Raw genomic sequence first — 16599 nt, 5'->3', positions numbered from 1 at the left:
CAGCTGCAAAACAGCAATATGTAACAGAATATTATCAGGAAGGTTCAACCTCTACTGCCTGTGATTTCATGGGCCACCATAATGAAATAGGAGATAATACTTTCAGAGCAGCCCTGGCAGTATTACTAATACACTTTGTTGGTAGCACAAAAGTAAGTGGACTATGTAGTTACGTTGTACATCTGCTTCTTGTTTTGTTAAAGTAACACTGTTACACTGTGTAACACGCAGGCACTTGCCCAGAAGTGAGCTGTTAAAGCTCTCATGGATGATTTTAGTTTAGTGAAAAACTACCATGTGGAACTTAATGTATACTTTCAAAATTATCATTGCATGCCAGGGTTAATTATTTGCATCTTCCTGCTGCTGGGCTAGCAAAAGGCAACTGATGCAAAAGCATTTGGTTTACACTGATGCTTAAAGTATGTTGTGTGTTTCTTTATGATGTGTTCTTGTAACAACTGGGGCAACTGGTAATGCTAGGTGAGACAGCAAAGATCATCTTATTAACGCTCAAAACCTCCAGACGTGGATCTTTCCTGCATTTTTTCTGTGCAGTAGGAAAAATTTCTCTTAATAGTAGTAGCTTTGAATATTGGTGTACCCATGGAAAAAGAGTTGCACTATTTGGCTGATAGCCTAAGAGTACTAACACAGGAGTAGCTTAGAAATTTTTCTCTTCTCCTGCTGTGGCAGAAGCATGTTATAGAATCATGAAGCTTGGAAAAGACCATTAAGGTCATCTTGCCCAACCATTAACCCATGTCCACTAGCCGTATCTCTCAGTGCCATATCTACCTTTTTCTTGAAGACCTCCAGGGGTGGTGACTCCATCACCTCCCTGGGCAGCCTGTGCCAATGCATCACCGTTTTTTTTCTGAGAATAGAATGTTCTTAATATCCAATTTGAACCTCCCCTTGTTGCAACATAAGGCCATTACCTCTCATCCTATTGTTAGTTACCTGGAAAAGGATGCTGACCCCCTTTTGTACTTGTCTAGAGTGATGATATCTTCCCTGAGCCTCCTTGTCTCCAGACTAAAACAGTCCCAGTTTCCTCAGTCGCTCCCCATAATGCCTGTGCTCCAGACCCTTCTCTGGACACAATCCAGGGCCCAGTGTCTTTCTTGTAGTGAGGGGCCCAAAACTGAACATCAGTACTCAAGGTATGGCCTTGCCAAAGCTGAGTACAGGGTGACAATCCCTGCTTGTGCTGGCTGCACTGTTTCTGATACAGGCCGTGATGCTGTCGGCCTTTGTGGCCACCTGGGCACACGGCTGGCTTATGTTCAGTTGGCTGTCAGCTAACACCCCCAGATCCTTGTCCTCTCTGCGATTTGTCAGTCACTCTGAACTCACGCCTGGTAGCAGTGTATGAGGTTGTTGTGAGCAAAGTGCAGGACCCAGCACTTGATCCTGTTAATGCTCACACAGTTGCTTCTGCCCAGCTATCCAGCTTGTCCAGATGACTCTGTTGGGCCTTCCTACCCCCAGGCAGATCAATATTTCCTCCTAACTTGGTGTTATCTGCAAGCTTCCTGAGGGCTTCCTGAGGGTGTGCTCAGTGCCCTCATCCAAGTCATCAATAAAGATACTGGCCAGACCCCAGTACTGACCCCTGGGGGCACCACTCATAACCAGTCACTGGCTGCATTTAACTCGATCCATCACCACTCTTTGGGCCCAGCCCTCCAACCAGCTCTTTACTCAGCAAGGAGTGTATCTGTCTAAGCTATGGTCTGCTAGGTTCCCCAGGAGAATACTGTGGGAGACAGTGCCAGAGGCTTTGCTGAAGTCTAGTTATACTACATGAACAGCCTTTCTCTCATCCACCAGGCAGGCTACCTGGTCACAGGAGATGAGGCTGGTCAAGCAGGATCTGCTTTCATGAACCTGTGCTGCCTAGACTTGATTTCCTGGTTATGCTGCATTTCCTTTTATTCATGTGATGGGTTATTCCAAGGTTCAAGTCTCTTTATAGCACTGGAAAAGTCTAGTGGTGATATTTTTATATTTTTATAAGGGTTTTTTTTTTTTTTTTTTTTTTTTTTAGTATTTTTTACTAAAATTTAAGAACAACAACAACAAACAGGTTTCCCAGTGTAGTTTGGTTTAAAACTTCACAAAGCTTTTAGCAACAATGGTACAATTTGTCAGGATCTGTGGAAGCCGTTCATCTTGTTCTGGTTTGTGTGGACTTTGTTTTGGTGGATAGTTAACACTCTGAGTCACTTTTCTACTTTTCTCATAGGATTCTTTTACTGTATTTTTTTTTTGTTTGTTTGTTTGTGGGTTTTTGTTTTTCTGCTGTTTCACTGTTTCAGTATTTGGGGAATAAGAGGAATGGGATGTTCAGTGCCTTGATGCACATAATAGCTGAGGGGGGAGGATCTGTTGAGGCTTCTGCCTAGCATTGAGGTGCAGGTGGGAAGACTTGTATCACAGCTGCAGAACCTTGAAAAATCCAAACATCTTTAAGTTTAATTTTTAAAATAAAAACGTAGGTAAGTAATATTCTCATCTTTTAATTCCGCTATTGCTTGTTTATTGGTTTTAGAGACTTTCTGATAACTAAGCTATTTATTAAGAAACTGCAGTTTTCTGCGTACTTTAAATATGTTCTATAATCTGAAGAGACATACTTATTAGTGTGTATATGCTTATTTTTCTTGGGCATCCAAGAAAAATCCATTGTGTATTTGGCTAATAGAGGGAGATGAGTATGAGGCTTTTTTTTTTTAAAAAAAAAAAAAGCTTTGTAAATTTCTTTGCTGGAGTCTTGTACACTATTAAAAGAAAAGCCATCTTTTCCTAAGTCAGACTTAATGTCAGATAACTATCTATTAATGTAATTTATGTAGAGGATCAGTATAATATTTATCACTTGTAAAATCAACGCAAGTTATAATACATTAATAAATCTCCAGCACTGTATTTCCTGTTCCTTATTTGATTCCATTGATGTTGATTTTTAATTACTTTCTTTTGATGTACAATTAGGCAATGCTTTTGATTTTTACGAAGGAGAAATTCAGCTTTTGTTTGAGACTTGTCCATATGGAGCAATGTGAACTTTGAAGTCTGCTGCCAGAGTAATAACTAGGTCTGCTTCTCAACTTATAAGATGTTCCTTGGCATTTCTGAGAGGGGAACTGAGCCATGCCTGGAGAGCAGTTCAGTCTAGCAGGCAAGACGCTGAAACGAGTTAATTGCCCATTCTCCACTTACTTCAGTCAACCAATAATGATTAAATACCACGAATAGTTACTGAGCAGACTGTATTTAGGGCTGTTCTTTGAAGTGTTAATATGGATGCCTAAAAGGTACTGAAATGTATCAAGACATCTAAATATTTCTTCACTTTTACAATAGTATCATAGCTATTAAGTAGCTCAGCTTGCTTGCTCTTAATCTCAATTTTAGAGAGAGGAAGGAAGAGGGTATAAAACTTTAGCCACTCTTCCTAATTTAATACATTAAAATATCAAAGTAGTCTGGGGAGGGAAAAAAAATACAACAAAACAAAAACTAAACAATCAAAAAACAAACAAACCAACAGCAACAAAAAACCACATTATCAACCTGAACAGTTCTCTACAAGATGAAACCGGTGAAACCGGCCTTTTTACTGTCTGGAGCCTGGATTATATTTAGAGAATGGAAGTCATTTTCTATTGTTCCTCCATGCTGACATAATGTAGGATGCAATGTGAGCAAACTGTATACAGATGGCCTGAAAAATGTGGTGTTTTGTACAGTGCTGCAGATATCCAAAGCTTTTCTTCATGTCTCATCAGTCAGGGATCAATTTGTCTTGTGCCTAGGAATATTTGTTTTTTAATACTAGTCTTGGTGCATTATCTTATGTTGTTTTGTCATACTGCTAAAGCTAGGAGCGTTCTTTCATGCAGTAGTCTAAAAATTGTGTGAACCCTAATGGCTACTGAGAGCAGACTGTGAGGACATGTGAAGTAATCAGTATCTCCATCTAGACTTTATCAGATGACAATGAACTTTTTCCTGGTGATTTCTCTTAAGTAATTGGTACAACTCTTCTTCTGAAGAAGAATGAAGGAGTCTTCTCTACTCTGTCTTTGTTTTCTGTTCTAGTTCAAGAGTATTCTACCTGGCAAGTTCCATGACTTGATTTAGAAGGATATGTTAAGTTACATCTTAACAGTAACGAAACTTGGAATAATGATGTATGAAGTCTAACTAGATGTAGAAAAGTGGTGGGTCAGGGAAATGTTTAAACTTGCACTAGGATTTAAAAAAAAAAAAAAAAAAAAAAAAAAAAAAGCAGACTGTTTATTTGTAGAAATCATATAGTACTTAATAAACTTTGAAAAGAATCATGGAAATAAAATACTATTTTTCAACCATGGCAGTGAGATGTGCAACAGGCTAGCAGAGAAACTAGAGGGGAGGGGCAAACCATTTTTCTGGTTCTTTTGATAGAGATGTTTGTTTAGGTATGAAATTCCCGCTGTCTGAAGAAATAGCTGCAAATGGTTGCTGTTGCTGTCTGCTGGTTACTGATAGCTGGAAGCAAGGAAAGGCCTTACTCTTGGAAGCAGTGTTCCAGAACCCTTGGTAACAGATTTTCCACTGGTAAACAGTGAAGGGGCTGTAAAGACTTAAAGCTGACTTGCTGGAATGGAATGTCAAGAGTATCCAATTTGAGAGGGTAACTTGGATAGGCATCTTTTAAAGGCATGGGTAGAGAGAAAAATATACACATAAAGTTACTTTTTCCTCTTGTCAATTTTGTGATGATCTGAAACATCTGATAGGCAAACCTGCAAGTAATCAACATACACAGTCACAGTGTTCTGATCCTGTAGTAGGGGGCTCAGGCTCCTAAAGCAAAGTGCAAGGCAAGCAGGTCAGTGTCATGCCTCCTCTTTCTCAATCAGTAAAGCTATCAAAAGATGGGCTCAAAAGCATTGGGATTTATTGGGCTTTTTTTTCTGATAAAGTCTTTTTAATTATAAACTGTTTGGTTTTCTAGAGGATCAGTGTTGTTAGCTAGCGTACTAATTGGTAAGGGATTTAAGAAACATATTGAAACCTGTAAAAATAAAAATTTTAGCATGCATTTTCAACGTGAAAAGTTCAGCTACTGTATTTCTTCCTGGAAAAAAAAACCAACCAACTTTAACAGATTTGTGTGCATACGTAATGAATAAAAATGGAGGTGTATTGTAAGAGTTCTGGCTAGGTTAGGGTGTCACAATGCCATCATGTCCTGTGGACTTCAGTAGAATCTCACGTTTACCTCAACAAAGTAGAAAAATTCGTAAATATATTGATGCCTTTCTGGGGGAAAACGGAAAAGAATGGTGTGGCTTTTTGGTGTCTTGTTTTTCCCTGTTCTCTTTTTTTATTATACTTCTCCCCCTCTCTCTTTCTGCACAGGGTGGGTATTCTGCTCCCTCCTTCTCTCCCTGGCAGGGCTCATTCCAGGGCATCCCTCGGACTGTTCCACCGCACCGCAGACAGAGTGAGTCTGTACTTCTCACTCATCTCCCTCACCGTGTTCCAGTAGAAGCTTCCCTTTGCACGCACTGTTCATCTTGTAGCATCCTCCTTTCTCAGGCAGATTTACAGGCATACACAACAGTCTGTGGCTAACCAAAATGCTTCCTTCAGCCAGCGTATCAGCAGCTACAACTTAGAGCTTTGTAACGGTTACTGAATGCTGATCCACTTCAGCAGATCTTCAGGCAAACCGGAGTAGTCCCATGTTTCCAGTCTTGTCTTAACATAAATCTTGCTTGCTGCATTTTCCCTTTGTTTTTCATGGCCGTAATATACTATCCCATTTGCATTTGTTCTGTTTGCTCATAAGTCTGCATGTATGCGTATGTGGATGTATTTACATGAATATGTTGTGGATGTACATAAAAAGATATTGGTGACAGTGTAGTTGTCATTGCCTCTCACAATAATCTTTCTTAACTTTTCAGAATGGCTTTCCCGAAACTAGTATTTTTTTTTCTCCTGGTGTTTCTTGTAAAAATACTTCTAATACATTGAAGTGGCTGTTGCAAGACTTGCATGATTTGCTAACGTTGCTTTTGTGCTAGCTAAAGTGTGGGCTGATATAAGATGCTTTTGTTCTCTTGGCTTGGATCTGCAAAACAAAGACAATTGCTGATTTTAAAAATATGCACTTACGTAGATGTAGAGAAATGGTAAGTCTTATTTTGTGCTTTGGATTGCATTGTATACAGATAATTGTTCAAAGAAATATAACTAGTTAATAAAGCAAAGTTATATTTTTTAAATTCACTGTAATTTGAAAATTACAGTGTTTGTTTAGCAATGTCCAAGAGTGTATTTGGATGGGAAATGCAGTATAATTTTGGAAAAAGTAAGATTTCCAGGGCTGGTGGAGATCTGAAGAGTAAGCTTGCATTTATTTCAGTTTGAAATAATCCTGGCAATTATTTCAACTGTAAGAAAAGAAAATCTTGTAAGATATCTCAAATTGTATTTCAAATACTCTCTTGACGTTTGTGACAATATTCATTTAATCAATTCACCGGGAATGCACTTCCTGTTCCATAGGCTATTCTCTTTGCAATAGAAGGTTATGCTTTGTTTGTGTGTTTGCCTGTGTGTAAATGTAGTGAATGTAGAGCTCCCAACGCTGATCATCACGTGTTTGTTTCTGGCTAGAGGGCAACAGTAGCACATCATGGCTTGTGTGCTGCCATATCAGCAGGGAATTGAAGTTTGAAAAGATTGGTCTTAAATCTGAGGAGCATATACATACCACAGTTCTGGAACTTAGTAATCATAGAGTCAGAATTGACGGCAGTATATGAGCTCCCAGATACGCACCTCTGTGTCATGTCATTTTTCTACTTTCTTAGTGGTTCTGAGCTCCTGCTTTTTTTCCACCCACTGCAGCAGCCTCTTATTCAAGGATTCCACAGTGAACTTCCATTACTAAAGTTGGTTGGATTTTAAGTATACATCCTACACATTAGATTCTATAAATGGTTACTGGAGTTATCACTAGCATCTTTTCTAGTGATGGATCCTCCATACTAGGTTTCCTTTTGGTTCAGACAGATTTTAGGTCTTCTGTCTTTTAGTAAGGAATGCCAAAGGGAGGGAATTGAGGCAAGAGATGAGCTGGGTATTGCCACTGAGAAGAAAAAAAAAAGCAATTCTTTTGCAATAATATTGAGATGGCGATGGGAACACAAAGGAGTGTTTTGGCAGTGTTTTTCATCCAGAGATAATTGGAATTTAGCCTTTTGCATAGATTATGCACAAACTTGAACACTGGAATGTGGGAGGTTCTGTCCAAACATCAGGAAGCACTTCCTTATTGTACTGGTAGTGGAGCACTGGCACAGGCTTCTCCTTGGTGGTCTTCAGAAGCCTCCTGGATGTATCCCTGGGCACCCTGCTCTGGAGGTCCCTGCTGGAGCCAGAGTTGGGCCAGCATCCAGAGGGCCCTGCCAATCTCAACCACTGTGAGATTCAGGATCCCAAACCTAAGACAGCGTCTGCACTTGTGAATGATGCAAGTATTTGCAGTGTTACAGATAGATGATAGCTACTTAGAAACACTGTAGATCAAGAATGTAAGTCTGTAAACCAGTCATATATAGCTGTTTGATATAATTTTACTTAATTTTATGGCTGCTGGACTGCTAATTATAGAATCATAGAATGGCCTGGGTTGAAAAGGACCACAACGATCATCTGGTTTGTGCAGGGTCGTCAGCCACCAGACCAGGCTTCCCAGAGCCACATCCAGCCTAGCCTTGAATGGGGCATCTACAACCTCCTTGGGCAAGCTGTTCCAATGCGTCCCCACCCTCTATGTGGAAAAACTTCCTCCTAATATCTAACCTAAACCTCCCCTGTGTCAGTTTAAAACTATTCCCCCTGGTGCTATCACTATCCATCCTCATAAACAGCTGTTTCCCCTTCTGTTTATACGCTCCCTTCAAGTACTGGAAGGCCATAATGAGGTCTTCCCAGAGCCTTCTCTTCTCCAAGCTAAACAGGCCTTTTCTCATAGGAGAGCTGCTCCAGCCCTCTGTTCATCTCAGTGCCCTCCTCTGGCTCTGCTCCAAGAGCTCCATGTCCTTCCTGTACTGGGGGCCTCAGGCCTGGACACAGCACTACAGATGGGACCTCACAAGAGCTGAGTAGAGGGGGACGATCACCTCCCTCTCCCTGCTGGCCACCCCTTTTTAATGCAGCCTAGAACACAGTTGGCCTTCCAGGCTGAAGGTGCACACTGCTGGCTTGTGTCCAGCTTCTCATCCACCAGGACTCCAAGTCCTTCTCTGCAGGGCTGCTCTCAAGGAGATCTTCCCCTCATTGTATAAATACCTGGGATTGCCCTGACTCAAGTGCAGCACCCTGCTCTTGGCTTTCTTGAACCTCATTAGGTTTTCATAAGCCCACTTCTCCAGCCTGTCCAGGTTCCTCTGGCTTCCCTTCCTTTCTTCTAATGTATCGGCTGCACCGCTCAGCTCGGTGTCATCTGCAAACTTGCTGAGGGTGCACTCGATGCCATTGTCTGTGTCATTGATGAAGGTGTTGAAGAACACCAGTCCCAAGGCTGACCCCTGTGGGACACCGCTTGTGAGCAGTCTCTGCTGATCACATGTGCCCCTGCTGTCAAATATTATAATTACTTTTGTGCATATGCTTCTTCTGTAAGCACTGATTTCAAGGTTGGTGTGCTTGCAGCCCTATTTGCCCTAAGATCCATCCATTCGAGGGTTTGTTATTTATTTATTTTTTTTCCATGCTTTGGAATTAGTGCATGTTTTGTTCTTCAAAGGAGAAGAGTTTTTGTAATATTTTGTTGCTTCAGCAGCCTTGGAGACGATTCAGCATTCCATATTTCATAAATACTTTCCCAGTAGTGTGTGGATTTCTTTTTAAGAATGAAACTGGTTTTGTTATTCCAGTAACTCAGGTGTGCTGAACTTGATTCGTGTATTATGTATATAGGATATAATTTGATGACATAGCAAACTTTCTCCAATGCCATTCAAAACTTTCCTGTTTGTATCCTGGAGTTTTAACAATGCATCTCTAGAAATACTACATTTTCAATAAGCCAACTATAAATTGTTACAATATAAGAATATAATACCAGTGTATCTCAGCACCTACCTACATTTTCCTTTCAGAATAGAGATGAAAGCTGTTCTTTTGCTCACCTGAAGCTCTGCAGTTGTCTACATTTGTTTACTAAGCACTTCATGGGAAAAGTATTTAGAGCTTTTGTATATAAGAATTACAAATAAAGGTAACAAAAGTAGTTCTAGCAGAATTTCCGCGATAAATACATGAATTTCCTGACCAGTTTAGGTTCTTGCGATGTCTTCATATTAACAGAACAAATTTGCTTCAGAAAATTAACTTGGAAGTTCTAAGAGTGATAAATTATTACAAATGTCCTGGAAAGACATTATTGTCCTTTATGCTCTCACAACACAACTAAATACATACAGTGTGCAGTTACATGGCCATACTTTTCTGGTAGTTGCCCATGTATCTGAATTTGTGGACAAAAAGCCTGCCTTGATGTACTATATTATTTTCAGCAATTCTTTTTTTAGAAAGTTCTGTTTATACATGCACTATGCAGAAGAGTCCATGCTATGCCATATTATTATTTTATTCCCTCACACAGTGGTGAATGATGGTCTGAAGAAAGGGGAGAGATTCCGTCTGTTATGTCTCACAGTCTGATGTCATACTCCATCCTACCAAATGCTATTTTATGATGCTGGAACACAGGTTTAATACAGCTAACTAGAAGAAAAAGAAGGGAAAAAAATCAAAATATTAACAAATGCTACAGATTTAAGGTGTGAAATCTTGATCGTAGAAAGTGACAGCTTTTCCATGTAGCCTTCCAGCAAGGCTGCATTTTCAAATGGAGGTGTGTGAAATGACAGCTTATCCTGTGCAATGGCAAAGAGATGTGATGTCAGAAAATGAAGCATATACATGGTGGAGTTTGTGTTCCTCCCTGCTCCTTTTCCAAAAAGAAGACACGTTAGTTTGGAGTCTCTTCAGACTCATGAGTGAGTTGCAAGGAAGATGGATGCAGTCAACAAGGTTGCAATATGTAATGCAGTTTAACTTATGATGTTGTTTATTGTTAGGTATCTAGCATATATGTGTTCGGATGCAGGTATTTTTGATGTATGTGCTTATAATCATACGCAAATACTGGTTAATATTCTGAAGGGTATTTGAGGTGTAAGAGATTAAATGTGCTAAAGACTTGAAGTTAAAAGAGCAGAGGTATTCCATGTGGATTTTGCTGTAAACATGGTTTGTGCTGCATTACTTAAACACTATTGCTGTCTTTATTTCTGGAAGATGGGTGAAAAACAAATTGGTATGTGCTAATTGCAATTTAAATGATGAAAAGTTGCAGTTCTGTCATGGCAATTGCTCAGTGTTTTGTCTTGGTCCTCTGACATCATTGTCCTTGTCTTTTTCTTGTCTCTGCTTTCCCATTATGCCATTGGCAAGGAGTTGAGAAGTTAGTCCATTACTTCTGTGATAAAGCGTGGTACAGTACAACTTCAGATTTCTTCCCATCTCCTCCTCACGCATTTTATTGTTGTTCTTTTGCCCTATGCATGATGCATGTCTATTGGAGATGTGCATGTGGTTTTTATTTCTCATTCCTTCATTTCCTTTGTTTCTCAAATTACTGCAGGGAGAAAATGTCTATATTTAGTTCTGCAGAGATACTGTATGGGTAGTTGAGATGGGTATTCAGATTGGAGAAACAGTAACCAAAGCAAAAATGAAGGGAATTTTAAAGTAGAGATAGTGCATTGCCTGTAACTGTTATGACTGCATTGACATAACTGCTTATCAGTATAACATGCTTATTTACATCTTCATTAGTTTTGCATCGGAAAACTATCGCAGTGGTTCAATACCTTTATACTAATGATAAACCTCTTCATGGATGTTGTTGGCATTTTTTCAATAGATGATCTGAGAAACAAGGAAAAATCCCCGAGGCTGATGTGATAGGAACTCCAATTGAATGATCTTGATTGGTGCATCAATGTATCCAAGCAGTTGAAGCTTTTGCCACTACAGAAAATTCCGTTTTTTCGTCTTGCAGTGTGTTCACAAAGCATTTTGTCTGCTCTACTTTCTGAGGAGAACTAACTGTCCTCAGTTACGTGGTACTAGAAATAAGTTTGAGCATCAAACTTCACATTCCAGGAACATCAGAAAGGAATGTAGGTGGTTTTGTCTCCCTGTATATTTTTTTCTTTGGACAAAAGAAGAAATCTTAGCATGACAGTCTCCACCAAGTCGTGGTCCATCTCCTTGAAATACTGTCTCGTGCATTTAAAGCAAGATAGGTGACAAATTTTTAGGAGTTCTATGAACTGAAGTATTTTTCATAGGAGGGAAAATGCTTTGTTATCTTTTCATTCTTCCTTCTTGTGGCAGATTTCACCAAGCAGCGTTCTACTGGCTTTTAGACTAATAGCTTAGTCATAATTTGTTAAAACCTCATGAACAGGAACTTGCATGTTTTGGAAGTGGTTTTCTACTTTCATTGTCATCTTAGATGTGTAGCAACTTGAGATAATCTGCATTTCTGGTAACTGACCAGACTTTGAGTAAGAGGAAATACCAAGTTAGGAAACAGTGCAGTATTTTAAAAAAACTTCGCAAAAATGATATAATATCTTTAGTGCCATCTTTATAATTTTGGGCACGTACCTGTCTTCTGTTTGAATTATGAACCTCACGGATCTTATGTTGCTTATACCCTTTCAGATTATGAAAGGTAACCAGGGAAGTATGTATTTGGCTATTTTTCTACATAAAGCATTAATGCAAAATAGTCCAAATTAAAAACTCTAAATAATACCTATTCTACTGTCAAAAACCTTGAAATAACAGCATTATCAAAAGCTTGTTTCTCTGTTGTTTCTATTAACTTTCTTTTTCAGCAAGTTAATTTTATTCTGATTAGTATAACTAGCATAATTAGTTTCTAAGTTAGGATTTGTAGTGTCAGGAAAAATTTGCATTTTTTTAAGAGTGGCATTTAGAAGCCCTTTCCAGGAAAAAGGAGAGGTTTTGGTGTTGTGTACATATTTGAATTCGACATAATATTACTTGCTATAAACATAATTTTTTTTCTTCATTAGATGAGAAAATCAGTTATTTAAGTATTTGTACAGTAATAATATGTGCTTTGCTTTGATTTCTGTGCACGTTTTTAGCAGTTTTGTTTTTGTAGGTGTGCTCTCAAAACAATAAGCCAGTTTGGCTAACATCTCATAAGCTGGAAGGATAATAATTTCTGTAACCCATTACAGAAACTCTGAAAAACAGTATTAATATCTGTAGGATTTCTTAAACAAAGCTGTAACTTTTAAAATTTAAAATTACTTCTTGTTTTAGTACTTCCTGTAAGATTGCTTGCTTAAGAAGGATGGTTTTGCATTTGACAGCACTCAGAAGAAATAAGTTGTTATGGAAAAGTACATTCATTCTAGACTGTTCAACATGTTTCTCACTTCATGTATTGATGTCACTGGTCCAACTTAGATGTTGCCTTTTCTTACAAGGACTGGTGTATTTTAAGTGGAAAAAGGTGGCTAGCAAATTGGAATTTGATCAAAGCACCTCAGTATTTCTCTCATTACCATTAATTTTTCTCATTATGATGACTGAGGATTCTGTTTGCAGTAGAAATATTACAAGATGAAAGATGAAAATCTGAAGAATCCTGGAATGTGCTCTTGTTTTAGAAACATTATAGAATTTAGCGTGCATTGATATCATTATAGTCTCTGCTAAACCTGAAAAGAACAAAAAGACTGAATGAATAATGTTTCACATCTTGAAGCTGAGAATAATAATTCAAGAGAGTGCCTGAAGTGGTAGTTGTACTCACATCCCTTAGGACAAATGCTGCTTCTTTTATGCTGACTGTATTTTACTTGTAAGCAAATGCATTAAACGTGTTGACTATGCTCATACACACTATAATTTAGTCAGGATTCAAGTAGTTTCAGCAAATTTCATGGATAGGACTAGCTTGTTGCAGTTGAGTTCCTTTATAAAGAAGATGAGAAAATCATCCAAACTTGAAGCTTGTTAAAAAGTATAGTTTAAGTTCTAATTGGTTTTGGGGTTTGCCATGCATTGCAGGCTTCAATAATTCTTCCAAGACCTGTGTGCAGGTTTAAGGTTTAGTTTGTGTTTGTACACACGTTAAGGTCTTTTTACAGGAAGGAACAAAGAAAACATACAAATGATAGAATTGTAGAATCACGGAGCAGCTCAGGTTGGAAGGGATCTCAGAGATCATGTAGTTTCAACACACTGCCATGGACAGAGTTGCCAGGTTTGAATGTGCTGCAGAATTTCTCAGTGGTTCAGACAGTCAGACATGGAATAGCTATAATTTTTCTTTTTTTCCCCTTTTTTTTCTGATTTCTGTGTTTCTGTCTCCTAACCGCTACCAGTGCAGCAATCGCAGTAGCCACAATGCAGTTCATAGCCAAAGGTGGAAGAAGTATGAGAGAAGTGTGTTGGATTCGCACTGGACAGGGAGACACAGCAGAGTTCATGCAGTGTGTGGAGGCTGCAGCAGACTGTAGCTAAAGCCAATTGATACACAAGGGAAAAGGCCCTGCCAGCCACCTGAGCGAGCTTCTCTCATTCACAGGCACTGCTGGTGAATATTAGCATGGTTATTTATTATGGATGAAAAGTATCAGGAGGGATACTGACTGAATTGTAGATCCGCAGAGCTTACCCTGTGCATAACATTTTCTCTACATAGTCAGATGGGAATCTGAGGTAGACAGAGGAAGAAGGATATGCAGCAAAACTGTAAAGTAATAGGAGAGCTGTGGTGTATCTATTTGGTGGAGACAAAACCTGCTTATTCATACGTTTCAGAGCCTGATGAAGAAACTCCGAATTCTCACAGTAATTTGCCCTCCACAGGTATTTTCTTGACAGTTGGTAGTTGGAAGCAAGCTTAAACTTTACACCTTACACCTTAATTTAAATTGAAGCACTGCTGTTATCCATAAAAATGACCTGTCCTTTTTGGACTTCACTTTCTGATCCAGAAGAAGTACTGGCAATTTTCTTGTCCAGTACTAAAATGTCTCTTCTGGCAAAATACAACGTCTTTGTTGTGTTATTTTTGTCTCTTTGGTTATTAGCATAGCAGTATGTGATCTCTAGCTTAACATGTACTTTGTTATACTATTTTGTTGAAGATCGTTTCTATACCAGCCCATCTGAATTCACTTCAAGATCAAGCAGTTTGCTGCATCTATTCTGTAACCTAATTATAGCATACCTGTATCCAATTTTCTGGCATCAGTTATGCAAAGAAAATGTGCTGTAAATTCATTTACTTCCCCTCCTTTGTGCTTGCTTAGTCCCCAGCAGTGGTATTTTGTGAACTTCTGCTGCCCTTGGGCCGTCCTCTCCCTGTCCCGGATTTTACCCAGCAAAGGGGCTTATCTCTATTCATGAGGAAAGAAAGATGCAGTGTCAGAAAACTGGGTGAGAACTGTAAAGGGACACCTTCTTCATGTTTATAGCTATGTAGTATAACTCTCTGGACTTCACTGGGTTTGTTGTTTCTGCTTACTGTTCTGCACGTGAAAGAAATCAGAAGTAAACTACTGTCCAGTACAGGGAAGCCTTAATGCAAATGAATATATTTTATATAAGCTCCGTTCCTGTGTGTACAGTATGTAGCAATGATGGAAGCTTTGGGGTAGCTAATTTGAGTACACAGTGTATAGAAGCTAGAAGATGGATAGTCTGATAGCTGTTGCATTTGTTTAAGGATTTCAAATTAGAATTTAAACAGTATTTTTGTGTTGTTGTTAGGATGTCCTGCAGACTTAAGGTAAAACCATCAACCAAATCTTTTTATGTCTCTTACTTTACACTTTTTTTTTTTTTTTTTTTGTCTTTATTGTTGTGTATTCTAGTACTGGTTTAACTTTTTCCGCCTAAGTTACAAATCACATTTGTTCATGTCCCATAAACCATCCTATTTTACCAAAGTAAAATGTTTTACTTTTATAAAAGATATACAGCTGTTACCAAGCATCCGGTTAGCATACTTGGGGTTCAGAGCGTTATCTGGTGCTTTCTTTGCCTAACATATTACTGCATTCTTTTCTTTTTACAGCCTCAAGTACTACAGCCTTCCAGCAGCCTTCCCAGTTCCACAGACCTCGTCCAGGGAAAACTAATAAAAATGCCACATATCGAGGCCCCCAGTGAATATTCTAAACATGGTGTGCATGAAAATGGCAATCATCAGAATCAAAATGCTGCAAATATATCTCTGAGAAATAGCCTGAATAGTGTAAACACTTCAGTGAACACACAATTAAGCATAAAAGATGAGAATACATTGCATTTGGAAAATGTGAAAAATAAATATACTGAAGATCCTGGGGAGGTGGCTAGTGATAAAAAAGGTATGTTACCATCATGTTCTCGTCTTCAGACCTCTACACGAATTGATGCTAGAGAGGTGCGGACTGAGGTAGCTGTGAAAGGTCAATCCTCGTTCATGTACCCGGCTTCTCGGCCAAAGACTTCAAGAATTGCAAAGCCCCCAACTGCTTTAGTGCCTCCTACAATGGCCATACTCGCAAGGTCTGCAAATCATTCCTCTGCTTCCAAGGAACCTGAGCTTCTACCATCAAGTAGTTCGACTCAACTACAGCCAACGTCTGGTCCAGAGGACCTGAAGGGTAAACAGAGTCAGAAAGCATCCAAACTTCGCCCACCAACTATATCCTTTGTTAAATCTAAGCAAGTGAGCAGTCAGAAATCCACATTGGTGTCTCAAGAGCCTCAAAGCACCGGTCTGAAAACTAACATCCCAAAGCCACAAGTGCAGAGAAAGGAAAATGTGCAAACACAGAACACCGCTTTGCATTCTGGGGACAGTTTGCCCTCTAGTCGGCATTCCCGCCTCCCTAAGCCAAAGACACATTGAGGACATACCTGCGTCTCATTGGGTGATGTCATATGTTAAATTGCTTCCTCTGTATTGACGGCCATTGAGGCTGTTTCATCTACAGCCTGAGTGAATAGCAAAAAGAGCGTTTTCCTTTAGGGTTTGCATATTCTGTTTTTTTGTTCTGAAGCTCACGTTATGAGCTGTGCAGCAGTTTTTGAGAGTGTTAAATTATATTGTAATTCTGTATTAATTGTATTGCACAGTGATCTCAGTACTGAAGCCTGGTGGCCATGAATACCAGAATGCTGCACTATGTATTCCAGGAGGGCAGAAATGATATCTTACCTCTGTTAACTTGAGTAATTAGACAGTGAAATTACTATTCAGTTAAACTTCTTGGTTCTTATTCAGTTTAACTACTTGGTTCTGAGGACTCGTTAGGTTAGAGTGGTAGAAAGTTAGAATTATTAGCAGATGTTTTATTGGCCATAATTCTGACTCTGTATTTCAGAGGCCTATGCAAAAATCCTCGTATTTATCATTATCTGAAGACTGACATATTTAATGTTATTTAATCGGATGGGTTGAGTGGT

General features: G+C 39.1%; 1 protein-coding gene across 3 annotated transcripts in view; it reads left to right on the top strand.

Annotated features, from left to right (window-relative positions):
• Positions 1 to 16042, top strand: part of CCSER2 (coiled-coil serine rich protein 2) — a gene marked incomplete at both ends in the record, with an annotated part of 50585 nt that extends 34543 nt beyond the window's left edge. The window contains 3 exons of one of the 3 annotated variants that reach the window (XM_079536110.1): positions 5419 to 5503; positions 10537 to 10576; positions 15221 to 15284. In XM_079536110.1, the coding sequence (XP_079392236.1) occupies positions 5419 to 5503; positions 10537 to 10576; positions 15221 to 15284 (189 nt within the window). Of the gene's footprint in view, positions 1 to 5418; positions 5504 to 10536; positions 10577 to 15220 lie in introns of all 3 variants that reach the window. The other 2 variants (XM_079536111.1, XM_079536109.1) reach the window with 2 other exon arrangements.
• Positions 16043 to 16599: the final 557 nt, after the last annotated feature.

This window comes from Tetrao urogallus (assembly GCF_951394365.1).
Source record: "Tetrao urogallus genome assembly, chromosome: 5".
Taxonomy (NCBI): domain Eukaryota; kingdom Metazoa; phylum Chordata; class Aves; order Galliformes; family Phasianidae; genus Tetrao; species Tetrao urogallus.
The sequence above is the reverse complement of the archived record's forward strand: the minus strand, read 5'-3'. Positions and strand labels throughout refer to the sequence as shown.